General features: G+C 36.6%; 1 protein-coding gene across 6 annotated transcripts in view; it reads left to right on the top strand.

Moving 5' to 3' along the window:
• The window catches only part of VPS13B (vacuolar protein sorting 13 homolog B), a 422,459-nt gene that overhangs the window by 61,374 nt on the left and 335,707 nt on the right, over positions 1-25,378 (top strand). For all 6 annotated transcript variants that reach the window (XM_063390273.1, XM_063390281.1, XM_063390302.1 and 3 more), the window contains exons 11-16: positions 57-194; positions 1,577-1,664; positions 6,200-6,391; positions 6,968-7,137; positions 10,019-10,213; positions 11,689-11,813. In XM_063390273.1, the coding sequence (XP_063246343.1) occupies positions 57-194; positions 1,577-1,664; positions 6,200-6,391; positions 6,968-7,137; positions 10,019-10,213; positions 11,689-11,813 (908 nt within the window). The remainder of the gene's footprint in view (positions 1-56; positions 195-1,576; positions 1,665-6,199; positions 6,392-6,967; positions 7,138-10,018; positions 10,214-11,688; positions 11,814-25,378) is intronic.

The raw sequence follows: 25,378 nt of genomic DNA, 5'->3' as shown, positions 1-25,378 counted from the left end.
AACTTGACTGAATGTTTTTTTCCTTCCCCTGCCTCACTTTCTACTGCCTCATGAAGGAGGCATGCTTCTTTAGCTGTGGAGAAAATTTGAGCATCAAAGGAATGACATACCTTACCAATTCACTATTTGATTACAGAAGTCCAGAAAATAATAGTATTCGTGCAGAATTTATATTGGATGCAGCTCATCATAAGGTCAGAAAATTATATTTTTCCTATTAAAAAATTTCCAGTGCTCTCTAATGTATTTCTTATAATTATTTAGATCTGTGTACTGTTAGAGGACTGAATTCTCTTTACTTTTACACATTTAACTGAATCTTACTTTGCAGCTGGCCAAAAAAAAGGGTAAATCTGTTTGTGTTAAAAAAAAAAGACACCCACAAAAACCGAGCCAAAAAAAGAGCTAAACTGAAAAAACATGTCCAAAAGAAACCTCAAGCTCCCCTCCTGCCCCAAAAACTGAATTAATGTCATGGTTTCCAAAAGCAGTAACCACAGAACATTTTAAGAGGAAAAGAGACAGATGAGAGAATACTAGCAGAAGTCAAGCTTTACCAGCATGGATTTTAAACCCAGTCAGTAGTCTGTGGTCACCCAACTAAGAAATGCTGTCAGATTTGGACAGTATTAATTTTATTGTTTGCATTCTATATTTGTCTACTTAGAGAAAATTTTGCCAGTTCTGCCTTTTGTGGAGACAAATTTTCAGTCACCTCTGGTCTCTGTTGTTGTAAACTGTGCAGTAACACTTTGTTCCTTGGTTATCTGCCATTATGAGAGATCGGTTGCAATGACCAAGGTGGTCCTTTCCAGGTGTGTTCGTAGGTGGAGGTCTGTGTTGTTTGTTGTACAGGTAATCCATTCACAATTTTGGAATGTATCTAATTTCCTTTTAATTTAAATTTTACTATTTTCACCTTTTTAGTACTGCTGATGAGGTGTAACCCTGAAGAATCATGTCAAAAAATGAAATCAGTAGAATCACAAATATCTGTATTCAAACTTTTCCCATAGTGTGTTTTAAGCTTTACTCTGCCCTTGGTCTGTCTTCGATGCTTTTACAATTTGCCCATTTTTTTTTGGCAAGAGAGGAAGCAAATTTGCTGTGTAGTGTATTATATTATGTATAAATCCCAGTGCTGGCATAAAGTCTTGATAAGTTTCCTACTGTTGAAAGATAAAACCACAATATTCCCTGAATAGCAAAGCCAAATTGAATGAGCCAAAGTTTTCAGCGTATTTAATTAGGTTGATGTGTTGCATGCAAGAGGTCAACTGAAGAATATTTACTTCATTAAAAGTACTAATTGACTAGATGTTATTGATGAACTGGTTAGCATGTCCACAGGAATTATGGATGTGCATTTGTGTGGCCTCAAATGGAAGTTACATTACCTATCAGAAAGGTGAATTTCTTAGTGATAACCTCTGTCCTTTGCTTTGATAAGCCTTTCCCTGTGTTGATGCGCAAATCCAAACATGAATATATCTCTCCAATACCAGTCTATCAGTTGGTAATCTCGAGATTCTTTCCTTATACAACATTTTCTTTGTTTGCTTTGCTTTGTTGGTAGGAGACGTACACAGAGATAGCTGGAATGCAGAGGTTTGGGGCTTTCTACATGGATTACTTGTACACAATGGAAAGCACCAGTGGCAAAGGTACTTTTTTTCCCTTTGTTTACCCTGATAAATAATAGAAACAAAGACTTTTCATGCCCAGATGGTCCTTGACCAACTGTCCTCTAACTTACCTTAGATTTACCATCAAGATCATCATTAAAATGCTTTCATCTTCATTGATGTCTTTCAGAGGTTAGCTGTTTTGGTTAGCTGTTGATTCTTGGTATTCTTCCTTTTTTATTTTTCTTTTCCTGCATAGGTAATCCTTATGATATTTTTATATCCAGTTGCTAAACTGAAAGTAATTATCTTGTGGCAGTGGTGGAGTTCATAAAGTACGATGTCTTTTTTTTTAAGTTGTTATTATTGGCTTTGCGTATAAAAAAAAAATCTCAAGAAACCCTGGTGAAGAATGAGATTGATCATTTACTTTGCACAGAAGATGAAAAGGACTGTTTTTCTTCTATGAAGAAAAATGCAAGGATGCAAGATTGTGTGAAGAATTTTCTTTAAATATATGTATCTAAACAATTTGATGAGCAAATATTGGCCTAGACCATGTGGACATAAATATTGGCTAATTCTACATTTTGTGATTTCTATCAATTCTTTTCGAAGTCTGAGAAGTGGATTTGATGAAGTCAAGTATATCTAATTTTGTAAGTGTCACAAAAGTTGGGACAAAGGAGTTAATCTATCAGCAAGTAATATGTTTATATTTTTACTCAGATATTCTTATCACTAATGGTGGTATAATTTCCCCCTCACTCCTTAGAACACTGTCATCTACAGCTGCTGTTCTGCAGTTTATTGTCAAATTAATATTACTTTGGTCCCCATCTGTGTATTTATTACTGTGAATACTGCTTCTCTGGATATCTGTTGGGAACTTCTTGCAATTTTGTGACTGAACATTTATCTGTCCTTGCTACATAGTCCAACTCATCTGGGTTTGTTATTTTCTATTTCTATGTAAGAGAAATCACAACTCCTAATGTTTGCCTTTGTTTTCTGGACATTAAGTCTAAAATGAGTAGAAAAGAAACTTTCAGTTTCTTTAGAGATGGTCCATGAAACATTTACAAAAATAAGTAAAATGATACTATTGCCCTCAGCAGTAGAGGCGTACACCAGGAAATTTAACAGTTCTTTCCTGATTCTACCATGAGTGTGGTGTGAAGCTCTGAAAATGTGCAATTAAGTAAAACTTCTACTGCAGACTACTTCTAGTTTTAATAACGATATAAATGTTTAATTGCACATTGAACTCCTATGTAGAGAAGTTGAAAACCTTTAGTAAGCCTTATCTCCTTTTTGAATCTTAGTATAGAAATTTAAATATGCACAGACCATGTGCATTATGAAGAGAAATTGATTTTGTGGAGTATTTAGTCTTGTTTCTCTGAATGCATAAGGAGTGTTATAATCATATCTCTTCCTGACTTTGAACTAACCTTTTTCAGAAATGACTGAACTCAGAAACGCTTTTCTTTTCCTCAGTGCCAGGCTGTAGTATTTTCTGACTATGTTTTTCCCTTCTTAGCTTCTCCCTTTTTTTTTTCCCCAAGATGCTTTCTCAAAGCCCTGGCTTCTATTTGCTTCATCAATCACTAGGAAAACATCTCACAAAATGTAGCTTGGCTTACTGTGTGCTTTTATTTCAGTATTACTCCTTTAATTTCAGCAACCTGGCTACATAAAATAATGGAATAATTAATTTTTAAATTGTTTAAATGGTTGTTGTTTCTCTAGAGCCAAGAGCTTAAAAATTCAAATGGTTTTAGTTCCTCAGACAAGCAAATGTGGTGCTCTCTGCTAGTTAGTTTCTAGTTAATTTTTCCATATTGTAGGTTAAATGCATAGTGCTTAAATAGAATGTAAACAACTAGGTGTAAAATACTTAAGATGAAGGTATAAACACCTTAAGATTTTGAAAACAGTATAAATCTGCTGCATTTTTAATGTATTGTTTATATGGAAGTGTGCATTTTACTAATTCTTATTTTGGTATAACTGTTTTTAGTTACAATTACTGCACACCACATACCATTAAAAATGAACCCAGCTTAAGTTATAGGAGGCAGTTACTGTGATTCTAAGATTTTTATCTATCAAGGCAATTTTGGTTTGACACATTCTTTGCACCTTTAACCTTTCCTGAAGCATAGGATTACTGATTAAACCACAAGTGCCTCCTGGATAACATTAACCCTCAGGAGTTTCATCTGTCACTTGCAGAAGTGCATTAATCAATTTCAGTATTTTGAATGAAAGCAAGATAGTCATGCACAGTAGTCTTATTTTGGCATTTTGTCTGTCTTCTCCTTTCTTTATTTTTCTGGTTTTTTGCTTTGTATTCCAGTGCAGAACGATTTGTGTGAAACATTATGTAGCCTGTCAGTTCCCTGATCACAGATTTGCATGAACTACAGACCTATCAGGGTGTGCTGTTGAGGTTACCTTTTATTTGTGTACCTCTCTGCTTTGCTGGCGAGTTTATTATGCAGCACTCATTTTGATATTTTTGATTGGTTAGAATTTGGACATACGATTTAAAGATAGCTTGAAAACTCAGTGGTTGAAAATTGGTTTTGTTTATGCATCTGTGAAGTTTGAAGTCACCTGTGATCACCTATGTCTGTAGAACCAATAGGTTTTCTACCCCGTTCTCTTTGCACTTAGATGAAATTAACTGGAACTGTTCCAGAAAGTGGTTTGTATAAATTCTGTCACTTAGATATATTATTTATATACATACAATATATACAAGCAAGTCTGATTTTTCCTCTTTGAAAAGGCAGGCTGTTACTACTTCTGGCCTTATTATTTTTGGCCTTATTATTTTTTATGTGATGGTATGGTTTTTTACTCTTTTTGGTAGTGTTCATCTGAACTGAATACTGTGTAGAATTGGAAGGATAAAAGTATATATGTTAACTGCTTATAAAATAAATGCAGAAGTCAGTATGGTGGGTTTTAAAAAATCTCTTTCAGGATTCATTCAAAAGATTGTAACTCAATTGCAGCTGAAGATTTGAGTAGGTTTTATAAGGTAGTATCCTTCTGTCCTTTTATCTTTCTTTTATTGTTCTTTTTCTTCTCAGAAAAACAACAAACCAAGGGAAGCAGAGGCTATGAATGCTCTCACCATCAACTTCTGTTAGGCTTTTAAGGATAAAGTTAATTCTTCAGCTGAGTGTATAAGCTTGTAAAGGCCTGCAGAGCATTAGGCCAGCTGTGCATCAAATTCAGCAGTCTCAGTTTATTTGAGGACCTTTTTCAGTGTTTTATGGAGTATGATTTAAACATAAAGGAGGAAACACCTATCCTTGCTTCCTTTTCCACCAAGCTCAACTTCTCACTATATAAAGACTGTTTTGAATGGGTGCAGTTAAAGAGTACAGTAAAGGAGGGAGACAAAAGGGTGAATGACTGGGTTCATCTTAGGCAACCAGAAATCATTGAATTCTTAAGGTTGGAGAACTCTTTGGGTCATTGAGTCCAACTGTAAGCCCAGCACTGCCATGCTCACCACTAAGCTGTGTCCCCAAGATCCATATTCATACATTTTTTGAACACTTCCAGGGACTGTGGTTACAATGCTTCCCTTGACAGGTTGTGCCAGTGCCTGTAGCCAATTCCAGTGAAGAAATTTTTCCCAATATCCAATCTAAACCTCCCCTGGTACAACTTGAGGCCTCTCATCCTGTAGCTTCTTACGAGAAGAGATTTACCTTTGCTAGACGTAGTGAGCCATAAGGTCTTTCCTCAGCTCCTTTTCTCCAGGCTAAACAACCCCAGCACTCTCAGTTGTTCCTCAGAAGTATTGTCCTCCAGGCCCTTCACCAGCTCCATTGCCCTTCTGTAGTCTCAGAATCCATTTAATCTTGATGCTTAGATTGTTCATTTATGTAATGGTCAGCAAGATATTTAATGTTTAGTGCTTGTGTCAAAGCAGTGAGGACGCTGTCAAAGTGATGATCTTAGGAAAAAAAATCAGAGTGAAGTTTTGCAAGCTAAATATGTTAGAGGCATAGGACTGTATTTTTACAAGTCATATGTGAATGGAAAACATGAGCTTCTAAAATCTGTATGATTTAACTGAAGAATTTCCATGAAGTATGTTTAGAGAAATAGTCATGCTGTTTGATAGCTGATGAGCAGCCTGTATACATTGAATGTGTGATTTTGGTCTACATTATTACTCTACTTTACTAAACTACTCTTTTATCTCTGTTGGCTCTTAAACAAACAGTCCGAGACATAATGATTAAACAAATTTTCTTTCTTGCTGCCCATACATCAGTGAGTGGTGGTAAATGTGAATGCAAGGAAGGGTTTATCTTAGTTATTGTCAGTCTGCTTCTTCCAGCCTTGTTGTGGCAGCTAACCTATCAGGGGCCCAATCTGTCATGTCTTTGCAGCACATCTTTTCCTTGATTATTGAGGATGGATATTTGCATTGTTATATTTTTCTGCATATTTTTTAAGTCTTTGATCACAGGATTTGAAACAGAAGTAGCTGATAAAATATGTCCAATTGTTTTGTGTAACTTTTTATAAAATTGTTGTAGTTTCTGGGAATCAGCAAGACCTTTCTTCAGGAAAGAGTGAAGAGTTTGGAAATGTTCAGGAGATGTCTACAAAAAGCCTCATTGTGGGTCCACTCAATCTTCGACTGGATAGCAGCGCAGTGCACCGGATCCTGAAAATGATCGTTTGTGCTCTGGAGCATGAGTATGAACCATACAGCAAAACTAAGCCAGGTTTGATCCTATTGCATATACACAAATACACAGAATTAAACCAGACCACATTTAGTGCTTTCAAAGGTGCAGTTTTCAAATAGATTTTATGAGTCCAAAGAGCAAAATGTAAAATAAAGGTAAATTAATCACATCGTCCCCATCAGTGTTGGATGTACTTCTGAGATAATTTCAAACACTTTGAAAGCCATTTGTTTTAATCACAAGCCTCGTGTTAAGTAAGAACAGCTTACTTCATTGTGTACTCTAGCTTAATTTTGGAGTCTTAGAGAAGAAAGTATTTCTAATGATATTTATTTGTTCAAAATAATAGTCATGCAGGATGAAAAAGCAGGGAAACAAGTTATGGTAGACTGTTAAGATGAGTTTCTGAGACCAGTACAGATTTCAAGTAAGGAAAATCCAGTTAGTATTGCATTTAGCCTTAGGTAGAAAAAGTGTGGAATGATATTGTTAACTATGAAGGGGCAGGGGAGGAGTTTTGCATTTTTTCTAGTCCCTAGTCATTTCTGAAACATCAGCTGTAGGGCATGTTTTATATATTTTAGTGAAAAGTGTAATCTTGATTTGTTGTAGATATTATGGATGGAAGTAGAACTATGCCAAGCTCAGAAGAAGTAGCATCACTGGAGGAATACATTCCCACTAGACTTACAACATTCACTGTTCTAAAGTGTACAATTATAATCCCCGTGGCAGAATTCAATTTACTAGACCACTTGCTGCCCATAATCATGGGTGAGAAGGTATGTATGCACAGATAATGATTCAATTCTTTGTGTTAGCATGTGCTGTTTGATGTAAATTTTCTTACTGGACTATTATTCCGTGTGCTGGATGTATCACTGAGTTCTGGATTACTTTGGTGCCTGTGTGCCTTAACTTTAGATACTCAAAATGAGCAATGTCTGACTAGTTAGACTTAGAAACTGAAGGTGTCATGTATGGATAGCAAAATACCTTTGAATAAAAAAGGTTTTAAAGCATAAAGCAAATGAAAAAGCCGTAGCTCCGATCTTTTGATCAGAAGAGTACCCATTCTGCAGGTCTTCATAACCTTGGTAAAGTATGAAATCTTTTAAAACACAGGCTCAGGAGAGATGACATGGCTTTTAATAGCCAGCTGTATGTGTGTGCTAGTTCCAGACAGGATGTCAGCAGAACTTGGGCATTTAACTGCTGAATGACTAGCTCAGGGACAGAAATTTCCTAATAACCTGAATTATTTTTATCTTTTTTTGGATATGTGTGGTGTAATGCCAGCTAAAGAACCTTATACTGGTTTTATTTTTATAGGTCTCCTTCTCAATGTACAAAGTTGAGGTACCGTAGGGATAAGTCTGTGGCTTGTAGTAAAGACTTGCAGTAGATTTATCTCTTGTGCCAGAGGCTGGAAAGTGTTTTATGGATAAGGGAAGGAGTGGGAAGAAGAACAAACCTTATCAATTCTTGAGTTAAATTTCTAGGAATTTTTGTCCAATACTTCATCTGATAGGCCGAGAGAGCTGTGGTGGCTCATCCTGAAGAAGAAAATGCTTTGAGGAGACCTCATTGTGGCCTTTCAGTACCTGAAGGGGCTCTAAAAAGGAGGGAGAGGGTTTTGTACAGGAAGATAATGACAAGACAAGGACAAGAGGCAATGGTTTTAAACTAAGAGAGATCAGATTTAGTTTAGATGTTAAGAAGAAATTCTTTATTCAGAGGGTGGTGAAGCAACGTAACAGGTTGCTCAGAGAGGTTTTTTCCTTTTTAGCACTTTTTAATACATTGCATTGAGTAGTACAGTGGGTTGTGGTGCTTTTCACCTTGTGGGCATGGGCAGATGCTATTTTTATAATGGGAAACTAGTCCCATGTTTGTCTTTGGTTTGAGGTAAAGAAGTTAAATTCCAGCAACTTTTTTGGTTGATGTTGTCATTACTTGGAGTCTCAATTTACGTTTCTTGAATAAAGCCAAGAGTATTTAAAACAATGATGTTGAATTTTAGATTGAAAAATCATATGTACGTCAACTTATTGTCCTATTCTGAGGCATATTTAATAAAATTTTTAGATGTGTATTGTAATTTGGGTTGGAAGAGATGTTTGGAGGTGTTCTCCAGGAGTTCAACATCCTGGTTGAAGCAAGAACGGGTTGCTCACGGGGGTTGTTCTGTCAGGTGCTGAGTTAGCACCTCTTCTGTCTTGCTCTTCTCTGTACCCTCCCAGCAGTTTGCAGTAGACACCAGCAGGGTTCTTCCTTGGCCTTCTCCAGACTTCAGTTGTCTCTGTTCCTCCTAAAACAGAACTCATGTCCTTCAACCCCATAACCACTTTGTTTCCAGGGAACTTGTTTTGGTGTGCCCATGTCCAACCTGTGGTGGGTGCAGTACTCTGTATCAATGGATGTTATGAAAAATAGACTTGGATGTCTATACTTGTGGTATTTATTTTCTATGGAATGACATCTTCTTTAGCTGAGATACCTGGCATGACTGTGAATTCATAAAAGATGATGGTGTAAAGGCTAGATCAGCATGAGATTAGTATGGTGATAGTGCTTTGGAGTGATAAAAAGGTAAACAAAGATTTCATAGGACAAAATATTTTGATTTTGCATATTCTTATACTGGCTTGACCTCGGCCAGCTGCCAGATGCTTACCCAGCTGTTCTCACTCCCCCTCTTCAACAGAGCAGTGGGGGTGAGAATGGGACGGGTCAGGGTAGAGGGGAAGATCACTTACCAATTACCAGTATGAGCAAAACAAACTTGACTTGGGGCAATTAATTTCACTTATTGCTGAGAATCCAAACAATATATATCCCCTACCACCCTTTTCCCCTCAGACTCAATCTCACTCCTTCATTCCCTGACTCTTCTACCTCCCACCCCTTAACAGAGGGGGATGGAGAATGGAAGATGGGGGTTGGTCTGTAACAGCTGATCTCTGCCTCATTCTCCCACTGTTCTACCTCAGTACAAGTCATTCTGGCAGGCTGCAGTCCTTGAGGGAAAATCTGCTCCAGCATGGGCTCTCCTCAAGGCTGCAGTGCCCTTTGGGGCATATCCACCTGCTCCAGCATGGGGACCTCCATGGGGTGCAGTGTGGATGTCTGCTTTGTCTCTCTCATGGCCTGCAAGAGAATCTGTGCTCTGGTGTCTGGGGCACCACTGCCTCCCCCTCCTTCTCTGACCTTGCTTTCCATGTTGCTGTTTCTCACTTAATCTCCGCGTCCTTGCAGCCTGAGTGGTGTTTATGCCCAATCTTAAATCAGTTTGCACAGAGGTGCCCCCAGCTTGGCTGAGGAGCTCAGCTGTGCCCTGGAGTGGGGCTGTTGTAGCACTGGCTGCAGCAGGCTGAACCTGCCCCAGGACAGCCCCTGGTGTCTCCTCACAGAGGCTGCCCCTGCACCACCAGCACCTGGACACCTGCAAGACAGTTCCAGATAAAAAGTTGATTATTTTAAACTTCAAAGAAAATATTTCGGAAAGATTTGAGGATTTATAGTATAATAATAATGTCATGGTATCTATAAATATTTTATTTCATGTAGATTTTCTTGTGTGTTTAGGTAAGAACATGCAGATATGATAAATAATACATCTGCGATATAATTATCACATAATTTTTTTCCTCCTTGCCCTAGAACTTGAGTGGACTGTTAAATGCTGCAAGTTTCCAGCCCCTGCGGCCTTTACCTTCCATCCGAATTCTGGTGGATAAGGTGAACCTGGAGCACTCAGTGCCGATGTTTGCTGAGCAGCTGGTGCACGTGGTCAGCAGCCTCAGCCAGCCTTCTGACAACCTGCTTCATTACTGCTACTCACACTGCTACCTGAAGGTAAATGAGGCCTTGAGATGTGTGCTCAGAAAAAGATCATGTATGTTTAGTTAGTTCTAAGTGTTAGCAGGTTTCCTGTCAGAATGTTTTCAGCTAATCTGAAAGGCCAGAGAGTAAACACTTTTCACAGAACGTTGTTGTTTGGGATTGCTGCTTCTGACTTGAGCCAAGTGTTTTGTAATATGCACTGAGCACTTCATATGAGGAAACTGCAAACTGAAACCCCAAGGTCCTTGTGACAAGATCGAGTTAAAATTATTCAGAAGAAACCTTTTTCCTCATCTGAGATAATGCTCCTATGATTTGTAGATTGCTGCAGAATATGCTTACAAACTTGATGGAAAGTTAAGAGGAAAAACTGTCACTTCTATTAGTATTGATAGAGCAAAACCATCACATTTGTTATGCAGACAAAAACTGTTAACAATTTGGTTTTCCGTGTAAGAGGACAGATCTCTGAAGGTTCTCAATTAAAGATGCATTATGTGACAGGAGCTCTTATTGTGAGGTTGGGGGAAGGTTAAGATATGGAAAACTTTAAAGCAGGCCTTTCCAGCCTTTTAGGATGTGTTTAGGATGTTTGCAACCTTTTGGGTTCTACTAAAATATAAATATTTAATACTACTACTGTTGATTTTAGTAAATTTCTTAGTTATATATTCACTTCCATGATACTCTTATTTTAGTAAGAATTCAATTATTTAAAACTTAGTTATCTGCATACAAGAAACTGTGTTTCAGAATTGCATGGCAAACTTTCAGTTTTCTGGGTGACGTGTTTGCCCTCTGCCACATTTGAAGTGATTGGAATTGCAGTACTGCAAGTCATCTGGATGTTTTTCAGTTTGAGAGGATTTTTCTTTTCTTCAGAAAACATTTTAGTAGCAAAATTTGGACATCAGCTTTGGGTTTTAAAGGGTTTATTCGCTAGCTTTGATAGTGGCTGAATTGTTCTGTTCCTGTGAATAGTGGTACAGCATGTTAAAAGACAATTACAACAGTTTGTTTGCCATATTGAATGATGAATCTTTTTTTAGCCAGGCTCTTATTAAGGAAAAAAACTTTGAAGGGAAGCTTCTATTTTCCTTAAATACCACTCTTTTATACCCAGTGTTGTTATAATTACTCAAAGTGATTTTACTTTGTATGAAAGGTAGCATGTAATCTGCAAATTTCAAGGATATAGACTAAAGTATTTGAACTGAAAAATCGTAATTCAGCATTCTTTTAAATTCAGCAGACCTTAGTTTACACTTTTTGAGTGAAGACAATATTTTTACATGTATTTCTAGGGCATTATTTGAGGTAGATTTTTGTAGCTATATTTATGTTTGGGGAAAAGGAATGATCTAAAAATTTACACAATTTATTTGATATTTGCTGAATGTATTTATAACTATATAATGTTACAAAATACCTTGAAAATAATCTAATCATGTGATAATATACCATTTGACCTACTGAATTTGTTCCAGGTATTTGGTTTTCAAGCAGCACTGACTTCTTTGGACAGTAAGGGATTATACTGCATCCCCGTTCCAGTAATCCCCTCATTCAGTACTGCTGTTTATGGCAAGCTGATCAAGTACCCCAAATACTGGTGAGCATCAAGCTTGTACAATGTGTTTAAGTCATGTGCACAATTACTTTTGCATTTTTGATGAGGGATTTAAAAATGCCAAGCCTTGTCTATATCCGTAAACTTCTCTGTCTCCTCCATGCTATCCTGCTGTTACATCTGTTGTTGTTCCTAGGTTTCTTTGTAAGGATAGCTGTCAATGAGCATTGTAGGGCCTTGTTTGGCTGAGAGAACTGGGGCGTGCTGCTAATGACACCAAGGTCCAGTCCCTGTATGGGCCAGTCACTTGAGATCCGTGATCCTTGTGGGTGCCTTCCAGCTCTGCATGTTCTGTGGTGAATGGCTTTCTTCTAGACCTTGCAGGCTTCTGGAACCAGTTGCCATTCTTGATTTGATACGAAAGCATGAAGTTACATACTGATGGCAAGCTAGATGTTTTAACTGAATAGGTCAGCTTTTTCTTTGTTAAACTCAACCAAATAAAAAGCAATAAATTGGAGGGTAAAACCCCCAAGCATCCCAAACCCATAGTGTTTCAACTACACTTTTATTTTTTTCTCATTACAGTTGGAAGTATTTCAACACAGTGATGAGATATTTAAAATGTTTGTAGTAGTTCAGATGATAAATAAAAATATAATTATTTTGAAAACCATTCTGTGCTTTATTATGATATGTGCTATATAATTTTTTTTAGCTTAAATGCAATGGAAATCCAGTATTTAAATTTATCTCTACAGTTCAGATCTTGTGATCATAAGTGTATAATAGCTTATATTGCTAGGCTGCATTTACAAAAACTATCTTCAGGTAAATCTGTGTTGACAGTATTTTGGAAAAGGTATTAGTTTTCTTTATCCTTCATTCTGAGCAGTAGCTGTCTCTGATACTACTTTATGATTAAAGCCATACAAAAAAATTTTACATGAAGTGGTAAGATAATGAAAACACATGTTAATGGTTAAAAACTTCGGCTTCAAATATTGTGTTGAATACCTAATTTGTAAGATACATTTGCTTGTGAAACCTTAATGGATTATACAGAAAAAATCTACTTCTATGATTGTTCTTAGCATCACGTAAAGAATACACTAATTTTACTCTCACAAGCCGCCATACCATGTTAAATATAAATGGGTTTTAGCATTATCAGTGTACCACCAGGTGGTAGCAGCCTAACTGACTTTGTCATATTTTCTATCAATAGTTTACAAAAGTATTCATGGCTTCTAATTAGTTGCCGTTGTGTTGTACCATTTTGCTAAAACAAAAAAACAACCAACCAAACAAAAAAAGTTTCCAGGATACCCTATAATCAGCACTAATCAGAATACTTCAAGACTTTACAGCTGACAACCTTTCTTTACGTTATCTGACATCTATCACTCAGCTGTGGTTAGTAATCCTGGTTAGCAAAGTGCATGAATAAATCAGTGTTGAATGGCAAAATTAAATTTCTTTACAAAATTGTAAACCCCAAGTTTAGTTGTGCAAAAAAAAAAAAAATTAGGGATAATTTTTAAAATAAACCTGTCATCTGACAAGTCCATGGTTTTCAAGTCTTGCTGCTTCCTCATGAGAGTGCTTGTGCTCTTTTGTGTGTGCTTGTGCTTGCTGTGCTCCATCTCTTGCTTGCTGGCACTTGGTTTCTTGTGCTTTTCCTTGTGCACCATTTCACACTTGCCCTCACTGTGTCTCGTGTTCCTGGGCTTGCCCTTACATCCTCTCTCTCATGCATTCTTGGATTCTCTCGTGTAATCTGCCTCTCTCACATTCTTTGTCTGTCTCTTTTAAAAATGCATTGCATTACCATGCAAGCCCAGCTGGAAAGAGCTGTGGTTTTGGGAAGTGGAGGGAGGGGAATGATCCTGCCTTAAAACAGCAAACCATCTATTGCCATTTGTTAGAAGATACTGTTAGACCAACACTTAGTGTAGTACTGTGGTCTAGTGTGTTTTGATGGTTTTCTCACTTTTTCCCTGTGATATGATCTCTTTCTGTGGCTTATTTATTTATTAATGAAATAAAAAACTTTGTAAAATGAACTTAGTCCAACAATTTATCTAAACTAAGCAACACCAATTTGTGAGTAATAAAGTAGAAAAACAAATGAGTACAGCAGCAGCCTGGTTAAATGAAGTGTAGTTTGAAGTGAATAAAACTCCAGATGAAACGCATCAAATAGCACTTCAACTAAATCGAAGTCAGCATGAGAACTGCGAGCTCCATTGAAGTCATGCAGTGAGTGAGAATTAGTCTGGTAGGATAACCTGGTAATGTCATTAAACTTAAATTCAGTCCTCCCTCCCAAATTATACCACCTGCTTTATTTGGATTTGTGGATTTCACATTCCAGAGTTTCTTAAAGTACACACATCTGATGCTACATGTGTTCTTCTATTTCTTAGTTGAAAATACATACCACAGACCATACCTTTTAAAAACAAAAGACATTTTATGAACTGTTATGGAATCCCTTAGGTAGTATGTTTTGAGTTAGCAGTGAAAATCTCAACTTTATTTCTAACATAAATCAGTAGAATAGGTTTCTTTTCTAGTTGCAATACAATAATCTCAAAATTACTTTTATATATAGTGTATAAAATGCTGTAGTAATATTAATTTTTTAAAACTAGTTGATAAACATTGGCAGGATGTTTTAACAGATAAAATTTCAGCAACGTCAGCCCAGTAAATTCCAAAAAATAACCATAAATAGCCATAAAGTGCTGTTTACCAGTTAGATTGATGTCGCTTTTAATTTCAGTTAGTACACTTCCTTGTATAAAAGAAATTTGCTCAAACTCACTAGTTAACTAAGTCTTGGACATCTTTTAAATTGCATAGCTAATCTGTTTTTATTGGAAAGTACAAACCATCTGGTCTTTTGTTTTTGTCAAGTGTAACAAGATGCAAAATACAATGTTAATGTCAATATTTTACAACTGCTTTATGTAGTGTTGCATGCCAGATTGTAAAGCAGCTTTCAGAGCTTTCAGGAGGATGTCTAAAACCAACTGAGAATTAGCAGAATATAGTTAAAAGCCTAGAGTGAATGACAAGAATGTTTATTGCCAAACAGAAATCTTGAGAAGAATTAGCTGATTTTCTTTTATTCTTTTGGCTTCAGTGTCTGTGGTAACAGATGAAGTAATCTGGTGTGAGACACTTCAGTGCTATAACCTTCTATCACTTCTAAGATACCACTTGATTGTACTTCTGAAGAATGCTAAATTACCAGTACAGATGGATTTGTAATAACCTTCCTTTTATTTTTCTTGTATCTGATTTATAGTGAAGTGTCCTCTCTATATTTTGAGTTAGGTATCAGTCTAGTTATGTGTGTTATTTTATTGCTTTTCTAAACCTGTCTTCTCTAAACAAGTGTTCCAGACTTGTGGTTTTTTTTATCATGTCTGTAGGAAGTTTTTTACTTACTGCTTTCAAGGAAGCACCAGTACAGAGTTGACTAATAGCTAGTCAGGTTGAGTTTGAGTGTGTGAATTAACCTTTTATTGAGAGGTTGAGAACTTGCTGGGTAAATTATTATCTAGGACTTCATGGTCTGCACTTGAATTATTAGAGAGTACAGAACATTTAATTGATTGTTCCTGATTTTTTACTCTGTCAGAAAGAAAATCTTGAATAGAAACTTGCAATTAGATCTCAATAATTATTAGTACACAAAGAACACAGTCTTTGAGATTTTTAATAGATGCAGTTTTTGCAAAGATTCTTTCTTTTGAGCTGTTCTTTGCAGACTGTCTTAAGAAATAATTTTCAGCTTAAGTACATGCAGTGTGCTAATCTCCGTCAAGATTCATCTTGCTGATGAAGAGGGATTTTTGGTAACAGGAGATTTGATTTGTGTTGGCACTGTAGTTTCATTTCTTCAGTGTTTTTATTGAAGTGCTAATCATTATTGACAAAAGCTCACAGAAGTTTAAAACTTGCTTTGCTGTTGAAGGCAGTCACATGTATCATGTGCTGGGCACCTCAGCTTTCCAGAGATCTGTCACTTGTGGCACTGGTGAAAGCTGTGAATTACAGACCTACATAGTTATTTTATTAAAATGTGCACTTATAGTTCTGAAAGATCACTTAAGGAAATGTAGATGCAGTGCTCTTTGCATGGAATGAATACATGTATTTTCTCTAGGCTCTTTTTATGAACTCTGAAGAACATTTATATAGCATAGCTGTGCTTAATGTTTCAACACAGATTTAACTGTAAAGGTAAACATTTACTGTGTCCTCAGAACCTGTAACATTTAGAATAGATTGGCACATAAGGTTATAACTGCCTTTTGGCTAACTATTATGCAAAGATTTTGAGAAATATACTTTGCCACCAACCTGAACATCAGCATTTTATTTTCTTACCTGACTTCCTTGCTTTTATTTTGATTTTGTCATGGTGTAGTTGTGAAATAGTTGCTTCATACACACAATTTAGTTTCTCTTTTATTTTCCAGCTTTAATACTAACATTAGAAAACCTGAGAAGTTTAACTCCATCTACTACTGTATAGTTTTTGCTCAAACTTTTGTTATTGTAAAGGTATTTGTATTTTTATACAGTTTGACTTCCATTTTCTTCCATTATGTGTCCCCTTACAAGGCAAAATCCCTCTTAACATCATCTCTTAATCAAACCTGTGTACCTGGTATGCCATACAGTTGTATTCTTATTTATAGAATTAATTCTTAGACTCATTACACAATTGAGTAAGATTATTATAGGTCCTAGCCAGGATGTGCACCTGCTCATGTCTGCTTCAGGGGTCGTCTTGTAAATACCATGTACATTTAATGGTATCCCCATGAATTGACAAGGGTGGGAGCAATTCATGTTGATCTGCAAGCAGAGTGATAGATGAAGATCTGGCTTCTTACACAGTAAGATGTTATTTAGCAAGGAAATTAGGTTCTGCTGACATGGCCTTTACCAACAAGGTGCTACTGTGATGACAGTAGGAGATTTTAGGATTTGCTGCTTACCAAAGAGAGGATTAAACGTGTAAAATGGAGGATCAGGTGAGTTATCTGGTTTTGCTAGTTTTGTGATGAAGACATCTTTGCAGGCCATGTCCAGTGGAGTAATCTGTTTAGGACTAGAATCATAGTAGAATTAGCTGTCATGACATTCAGTGCAGTTGTGCTAGTAAGAGTCAAGCAGATCCTACTGGCAGGTGACACAGAGCCAACTGTCCACAAACTGTGAGCATTAGATCATAAATCTAGGAAGTTTTCCCATAAATTGACACTTAGGTCTTGATTTTGGCAGCCTGTTTTATTGGCTAGTCACAGTAGATCAAGAGTCATGTCAATTTAGATTGGGTGTGGATTGTATTTCACATGGACGGTTGAGGGGCATGCTCATTTCTTGGGTCAGGAGCAGAAACAGGTTGAAAACACATGAAACTCATTTTGTAGCAGTCAGTTGTGACTATTAGTTATGTCAGTAATTGAATTTAACTGCCAGATGAAAATTTGGGGTATTCTTCAAAACAGAAAAGATCTGGGGTTGAATTCCTGAACAGATGCATTCAGTGTATGGGAAAAGGGTGTTTCAGCCACCTCAGCATTGTTCCAGTTAGACCTGGCACATGTTAAAACCTGTTTGAGCTATTGAGATATGCCAGTGAGGGGGGCTGTGCAAAAGCAGAACACAGCACTCATTCTCCTGGGTTCTGCAAAGGTGGTTGTGTAGTGCTGCCTCACATGGGAACAGTCAGAACAAGGAGTGTGCTGAATTGCTTCTGCATTGTCCCCTTCTGCTATTGCCTAGAAAATGCATCAAAGAACATAATAAAAAATCACATTTTTTAAAATTAATTTCTTGGAAGCTGGTTTTGGTAGGACATCAGGTGAGCAGAGACTGACACTTCAGAAATTTGTTTTACTGTGCATCTTAGGGTTTGAGCAGTAGATATGTCAATATGGTATAGCATATTGTGAACAGTAATGTAAGGTGATATAACAGCTTGAGCAGAAGTGCTTTTCATTGATGTAACATATCTTGCTTTAAAAAAGTTCAAGGGGATCATGCTTTTGTGTAAGGATGAGGATGCTTAAGGAACTTCTATGGAACTTCTCTAGTCTGCAGTGATATGAACATTTTAAGTTTCAACAAGAACATTTTGGGGCAGTTTTCAACTACACTATTCTGGAAGGAGCTGTTGTTGGTTACTAAGAAAAGCACTTGGAACAGGAGGGGTTTTGCATTCTGAGTACATGACTTGCAGCTTGATTAGTGTAACAACAAATTAACTTCAGTTGCAAACCTCAAGTTTAATTTTTTTTAAAAATCAAGTCCAGATCAAATGTTACTGTTTCTCAGCAGATGTGGCAGGCAGCATTCAGCAAATCTGTTGAAAGTGCAATTTTAATCAATGTAAATTGGAAGCAGTTGTATTGTTTAGTATTGTCCATGAGGAGGAAATCCAGCAGAGTTGACACTAAAGGATAACCATGAGGAGTATTTCCAGTGTAGTTATTTAGACTAATTAATTGTCACGTCTCTTCAGTGAAAGTAAATTAAGCTTATTAACTAATATCTGTCCAGGGAAAGTGATTGCACATGGTGAATAGTTAATCCCAATTTTTCTAAGTAATTTGCCATCAGGATTTGCTGGCATTTTTACTAGAAACAAGAAAATGGTATTTCAAAATGGGAAGGATTTTCAGGGTTGAAGCTGCATTTTGATTAGAGACTGGTGAAAGCTATTAAAAAACCAGTCTTAAAGCTGAATTGCTGTTATATAGCATAGATCCCAAAGAAAAACTGAATCCCTGATATGTATTTGTTTTGCACTGCATGTATTTAGGAATTCTGTTTCTCTTAGTGGTAACACTATCGGTATCAAAGGGCCTGTTAGGATTTTCAGTGATACTCTCTGCTATGAGGCATTACCCATGTAGGATCTGGCTAGGAAAATGCACCGGTGGCAGTTCTTGGCACAAAGTTTGTCCTTTACTTCTCTAGAAGTTTATCTACAGTTTGATGCCTTTTTCTTCTGCCTCTTAGTGAATCTGTGAATCATGAAAAGAAATACAGTCTCTGTGCTGGCATCTCTGCTGCTAAATAACACATTGCCATGTGTGACCCCAAGGTTCAATGTTTCCCCATGTCTCAGTACATATACACATATCTACTGGTAGCTCTCCTTTCCACTCCCAGAATGCAGGAAAAAATACAATTAGTTCTGAGAAGGACATATATTGAGGCTTCAGACTGAGGACAGCTTCTGACGTGCTCGGTCCCTTCTGCATTGTTTGAGAAAGTGCTAGCTGCCCTGGCCTGAGGCTGGCAGAGAGCAAGGCAACAGGTCAACAGTATGCACAGCACAGACCATTACTGGAGCCAGCACTCAGCCTCCATAGCTGGCAAACAGGGATGCTTGAAACTTGCACCCTGAAACTGATTTTGGTGTCATTCTTCCAGCCAGCCCCAATCACATGTTGGTTATTACACAGAATTCTGAAGAACTGTACTTTAGTGTTGCAGTTGGTTTCTTGCCTTTCACCTTTTTCTTTGCATCTTCTTTTTAGGGTAATGCCACAGGAGTTGATGGGATTCAAAGCACTGTTTTAAGAATTTGTAGTAATTAAATACAATAATGTGGGAAAAAAAAAAGGCCTTTCATTCATTAGGACTTAAAATAATTCTACACAGAAATATATTGGATCATTCCCCTTCACCTGTACCAAATAATCTGATGTCACCATGAGATTTTCCTAGTTTTCTGAGCGTTCATACTAAAGTAGAAGTGTGCACCTTCTCACGCTTGTTCATGTAAACAGGAGATCGTGTTTTGTAAATATTGTCATTGTTTTGAGTTCCTTCTCCAAGAGAAGGGGGATTGAATGACAGCCTCCTTGACCAATGTGGGTGAGAGGTGGGAATGCCACTCTCCAATCCATGGTCACCTTGCTAGAAGTATATAATAGGAAGGAATAAACAAAGCAGGAGATTCTCCCTCCTGCTCTCTGATCTCCCCAAACTCTGGGCTCCATGTATCTTTCTGGTGAGGCTCACAGCGGCAATCCACCTTCACCTAAGCTGTGTATTTACTTCTTGAATAAGCTGTATGCTTATCAATTAAGTTATATAGAATTGCTGACTTTGTTTATCTTTTTATGTTTATAATTATGGTCATGGAACGTTGTCATGCTGCTGGCCAAGCTGTGGCATATCTTTTTTTGACTCTACAGAGCTTCACTCTCAAGTGGTAGGAATCACTTCCACCTGAAGTGAGGTACCAGAAACCAGAGCTAAATGAAGCACCTGCTCTTACAAGCTCATTAATGTGACTCTCAGTTGAAGTTGATAACCATGATAAATGATGACTGCAAACATTTTAATAAAAATCAAAGTATTTGTCTTGATTCAAATAATCCAACAATCCAACAATCCAACAATCCAACAATCCAATAATCAATAATCCAATAATCAATAATCCAATAATCAATAATCCAATAATCAATAATCAAATAATCCTGCTCATGTGGATGTTCAGCTGTCCATAATACAATAGTATCTTTACGGTATCTGTGTTCATCTCTAGGTGGAAGAAACATACCTGTCCCGTGTCCAGTATCATTTCATTCATTTTGCTGTATTCTCCTCATGCTTGTTCTCTCTGTCACCCAGAGGTGATTTTTCTTTTTAACAGGAATAGTCCTTCTCATAGACCAGGGTCTCTTTGGTTCTAAGCTGAGTGTTGGTTTCCTTACACACAAACAATATGCATTTTCAGGATTTTCCCTCAATCACTTCTATCCTAATTGTTTAGAGGTTTGTATTCTTTATTACTATTTCTTTAGCAATGCCTTTTAAAGGAAGTTAAAGTGACCTGTCAGGTGTACATACTGAGGAACGGCATTGAATGAGATAGTGTTGAATGCATGTAAACATTTGGATCTCCATTTGGGCCTGTGTGTTTGGTAAACGTTGCCTGTTTTTTGTTATGTTTTAATCTTCTAAAGGGCACCAGCTTCCAGTTTCTGAACTTGATTTTTTTTTTAGCATGTTGTTTTTTTAGATGGGAATGTTAGAGGGCCGTTTGAACAAACAACAAAAAAGAGAACAAGTAAAGGCGAGCTTAGGTGGGATATGGAGCTCTTAAATGGTAACTATGAGAATAAAACCCATTTATTGGATTATACCTGTTGTAGATAATGTTATAGATACTGTTGTAGATACTTCTGACATCAATGCAAGAAATGGAAAGGATTATGTTAATTCAGACACCAGTACAAAAAATTGTGAATTAAATTTTCAATTGATCAGATTTTTTTTCTCATGTGTGTTTTTTAAACAAAAGCCAATATGATTATTTTCTTTGCTGATGTTTAATTAGTTTTTTCTTTGAGTTTAATGGCTGATTCCAAAATGAACAATTGAATAGAAGGAAATATTTGGTAAACATGATTAGACTATTTATTTGATAATGAAGAAATATGCAGGGAGAATGAGAGAATTAAGAACCTGACTTTCATATTTTAAATGAACAAATGGAAATGGGACTTTTATAGTATCACTGACTTAGCCTGTTGCTCCAAAAGTACTTGTATATCTTTGATTTTGCATACATGTTGGGTTTGGCTGTGCATATATATAATACAAGAAAATATAATTTGATGTGTTTTACTGACAATATCTTCATTATGTGTGTATGTGACAATTTTGATGGTCTTGAAAACTCACTAGGGCTTTTGGAGTTTTTAATTAATTAAATAGATGTTATGAGACACAGTGAATAGAACTGAACACAGGACAACTATAGCCCTAGAGTCTGCTTCAAAGCTTGTATTATTTTTGAGGAATGAATGGTGTAAAGTAATGCCAGAGTCAATGCCTAAAGATGGTAAATTTAGGTTTAACAATAATTTTAGTCTTTGAAGTATAAAGTATTACGCATTTACTGAGATTTAATGTTTTGCTTTAAATACCTTTTGATAGCCTTTAAAATTCTTTTGAGGTTGATACTTAATGAGGCCACAAAATAATAATTTTAAAGTCTTTGTACTCTTTCTGCAGTTATGCAGTGTGTGCATGTGAACCATTAGCACACCTTGTCCATTCATGTCCTTGCTGTTGAAGACACCCTTGATCCATCCTTTGCTGTATTAAAGGCTTTCTGGTAATCAGAAAAACAAAACATGCTTCCCTGTTTCCAGCAATTTCTTTTTAATGCTGTAACTTCTCTCTTAAGGGATAGTGGAATTGGCTTTTGAAGTACTGTAGGGCACAGAGTTAAGTCCTTTTATTTAGCAGCAAGGTTTGATTTAAAGGATCGCTCTTCCAACCCCAGCCATTATGATTTACCTTTCTGGGAGTTCAGATACAGAAATACACCTTTGGTTTTTTAGTCCTGTGTATTTTGTTTGTGATGTTTCCATTTAGAGCAACAATTTTGTTCAAATACTGATTTTGTTTTGCTAATGCAGACAAGCACCTTCTTACTGCTCTGACTAGCTAGAAAAATTTTGCCAGAATTTCAAGTAACCTTTTTTCTCTCAGTGTAAATGTGTCCTTTTTTCCACCAAAATATTTTATCTACTTATGAAAGAAAATAAACAGCATGTGAAAGTTTTTAGTAGAAGTTCACAGAAGCCCCCAAGTCATAATCCACTTACCTTTTTGGACAATTTTTTTACTGAGATCAGTTGTGCTTACTTGAAGTTGGGGTTGTGTTCAGCTCTTAAATCTTTAGCAAGGAATTTGAAACTGTGTTAGTTCCCAAGAAGACCTTTGAACTGGGTTTGTCAGTGCAGTTTTCTTCACTGAGCACCAGCATGTTTGAGCCCTTCTGGCTCCCTGTTTTACCTGCTAATGGCAACCAAATGGTTCTGTGTGGCAGATTTAGAGGATTGATTTAATGGCTGTTTCTGCTGCTGCTGGGACTGTGTGAAGGGGGAGAGGAGAGGGAAAGGGAGAGGATGGGGTTACTTCCCTAGACAGTAAAGCAGGCTGCACTGTGGGAAGCCAGTTCCCCAAGCCCTGAACCACCCCGGTGGCTCCTGAGAGGGGATACACTGTAGTATCCAAAACAATGAATGGTACTGGATGTATAAAAGCTGTAAGAAAGAGCAATGCTTGCTTTATTTAATAAACACAGATCTTTGTGGTTTGGACGTTTATGGCCACTGGCAATTTTCCTGTGGTCACCTCTCATGGTTTTGGTCATTTGTAGCTGTTTAGTTACACCATCAGCAAGTTTCAGCTGATTTCTTCTTGTCCCCCACCCACAACTAATATTTACCTACCTAGATAAATGATAATAATGATAATATGATGATGATGATAATGATAATAATGGCTGGCATTAGTTTGGCATTGTTGCTTTTTTATGTAGGATCTCTTTCTCAGGAAAAGATAAAAGGCACAATTAAAATGTAGGTGTAAAAATTCTCTGCTTTTCACATGGTTGATTCTCTTTGCACTACCCTCATTAAGCCAATGATTCCTTATTGAATATCCCTGCTTCTTTCCAGATTTGCTTATGACTTTTTTTTAGTTTGTAATACATTTTGATTTTTGGCTGCTGTAATGAATACTGATTTTTCTCATGGTCTTTATATTTGGATCTTGTGGAACATAATGCAGCTGTCATATCCCTTCCCTTGTTCTCACTAACACTCACTATCAACAACAGGACGATTCCTAGGTCCAAGTAAAAAGTTAGACCTTCTCACAGAAGTAAAGAAAGACTGGATGTTTAAATATGTAACTAATTAAAAAAGTCCTGAATTCACATTGAGGGCATTCCATGAGGAAAATTTCTTACTCCTTTTGTTTCAGATCTCAACACCACACCTGGGGGAGTTCTGAAGATGCAATTCTTTAAAGATATAACTGTATGCTTAATAAATATGGTTTACACACATCAAAAACTTAAATACATAAAGAAGACTGAGATCTGCTTGCTATCTCCTCAGAGCAGGGAACTTGCAGTTTTATTACTTTATATATTAAAATATCACTTTGATGATTATTTCTGGAGACAAGTATTAAATAGTGCTTAGAAAAAGAGTTTTTTGCAAAGAAAGAAATAGCAATTAGTCACTGATGTCCACTTGCAGTTTGGTGGCAGTTCAGATCTCTAGGATCTGTCCCATTGATGAGTCAGTAACCTGAATTTGATCTAAACATCCTAAATATGTTTCTCTAATGCAGCTGCAGGTTTAAGATGTTCTTGTATTGCAATTTCAGCAGTCACCTTAGTTTATCATGTGTCCAAAAATAAGACACCCCAATTTGTTGTTGGTATCAACAAATTTTTAGTTCAGATCTGTTGCATTTTGAGGCACATAGGCAATGAGCAAGCTAGAAGTGATCATAGGCTGCTTTCCTGCTTTCTGGAACATTTAATCTGCAGGTAAAATGACTGATCAGATGCTTTGTAAGGCTCAAATCATGTTGGGGGAAATCAGAAGTTTCCTACCTTCACATTCCAGGTGTTTGTTTTTTCTTGCACACTTTCTTCTCATGCTGTCTCTCAGCACAGGTCACTGTTTCTCACTTTGTGCTGATTCACAAACCAGTATTATTACTTGCATATAGCAATCAGAATTTTTAATCTAAGGGTCATAAGTTTAATGTCCAGATGGGACAAAGTGAATAAAATTATTTTAAAAACAACCCAAGTTTAGAGCTTCTAACACATGCAGACTTGACCATTCTTTGCTTTAAAGGGTTTTTTTTTTTCTTCAGGGTTTCTTCCTTTTAGATATTTTTGATTTCATGATTTTTGTTGTTGTAGTATGCATTCATTTTTGGTATGCTGTATAAAGCTGAATTTTATTGTTCCATTAAAACACACACTGTACTGAGAATTGATAATGGATAGCCTCTTCATTTTCTAAGCCATATTAAAGTTTGTACTCTGCCTTGAACAATTGTTTTCACAATTGTTTCAAGGAAATCTAGGGGGATTTTTTTGAAGTCTGCATGGAACTGAACACTTTGCAAAAGTGTTTTCATCACTGACAACTTATATTTCAGAACTGATGTTAAAAAATCTATACAGAAGTCTGTTTTAAAGTGATAGCATTTTTCTCTTCTAATCCCGTATCTAAAATTTTCAGAAATATCTAGTTAATATTTTGATTTACTGAAAAGAAGAAAAAATTGGTAAACCTTTAAGTTCATTGTTTTCTCCCTTGTAATAAATTGTATAATTAACAGTGTTTCCTTCAAATAAGAGGCCACGGCAGGTGCAGCTCCTGAAAAGAGATGCAGCTCTTGTCAGAGATAATGTAAGATACCAGGCAGCCTTTAGTGAAGAGTATAGAAGAGCAGAAGTTGAATACATCAGATTTGGAGGTGTTTCTGGAATGAAGTGTTCTAAACCAAGTTTAATTGTTTGGGTTTTTTTTTAATAGTAACTGATTTTGTCTTCTAGCATGAATAATTGTATGTTACTCTCTGAAGACTGAAAATCCTATTAGTATATGTGGACATGTGATATGTTTGAGGTTTTTTGTGTATAGCAGTGACTTCATTCTGGCATTTCAAACAATAATACTTCTATTTCCTTTCCTATGTTTCCTTCATAGGTTTGATATTTGACATTAAGG

The sequence above is a fragment of the Prinia subflava genome, chromosome 1 (assembly GCF_021018805.1).
Source record: "Prinia subflava isolate CZ2003 ecotype Zambia chromosome 1, Cam_Psub_1.2, whole genome shotgun sequence".
Classification (NCBI taxonomy): domain Eukaryota; kingdom Metazoa; phylum Chordata; class Aves; order Passeriformes; family Cisticolidae; genus Prinia; species Prinia subflava.
This window is presented reverse-complemented; position numbering and strand designations above follow the sequence as displayed.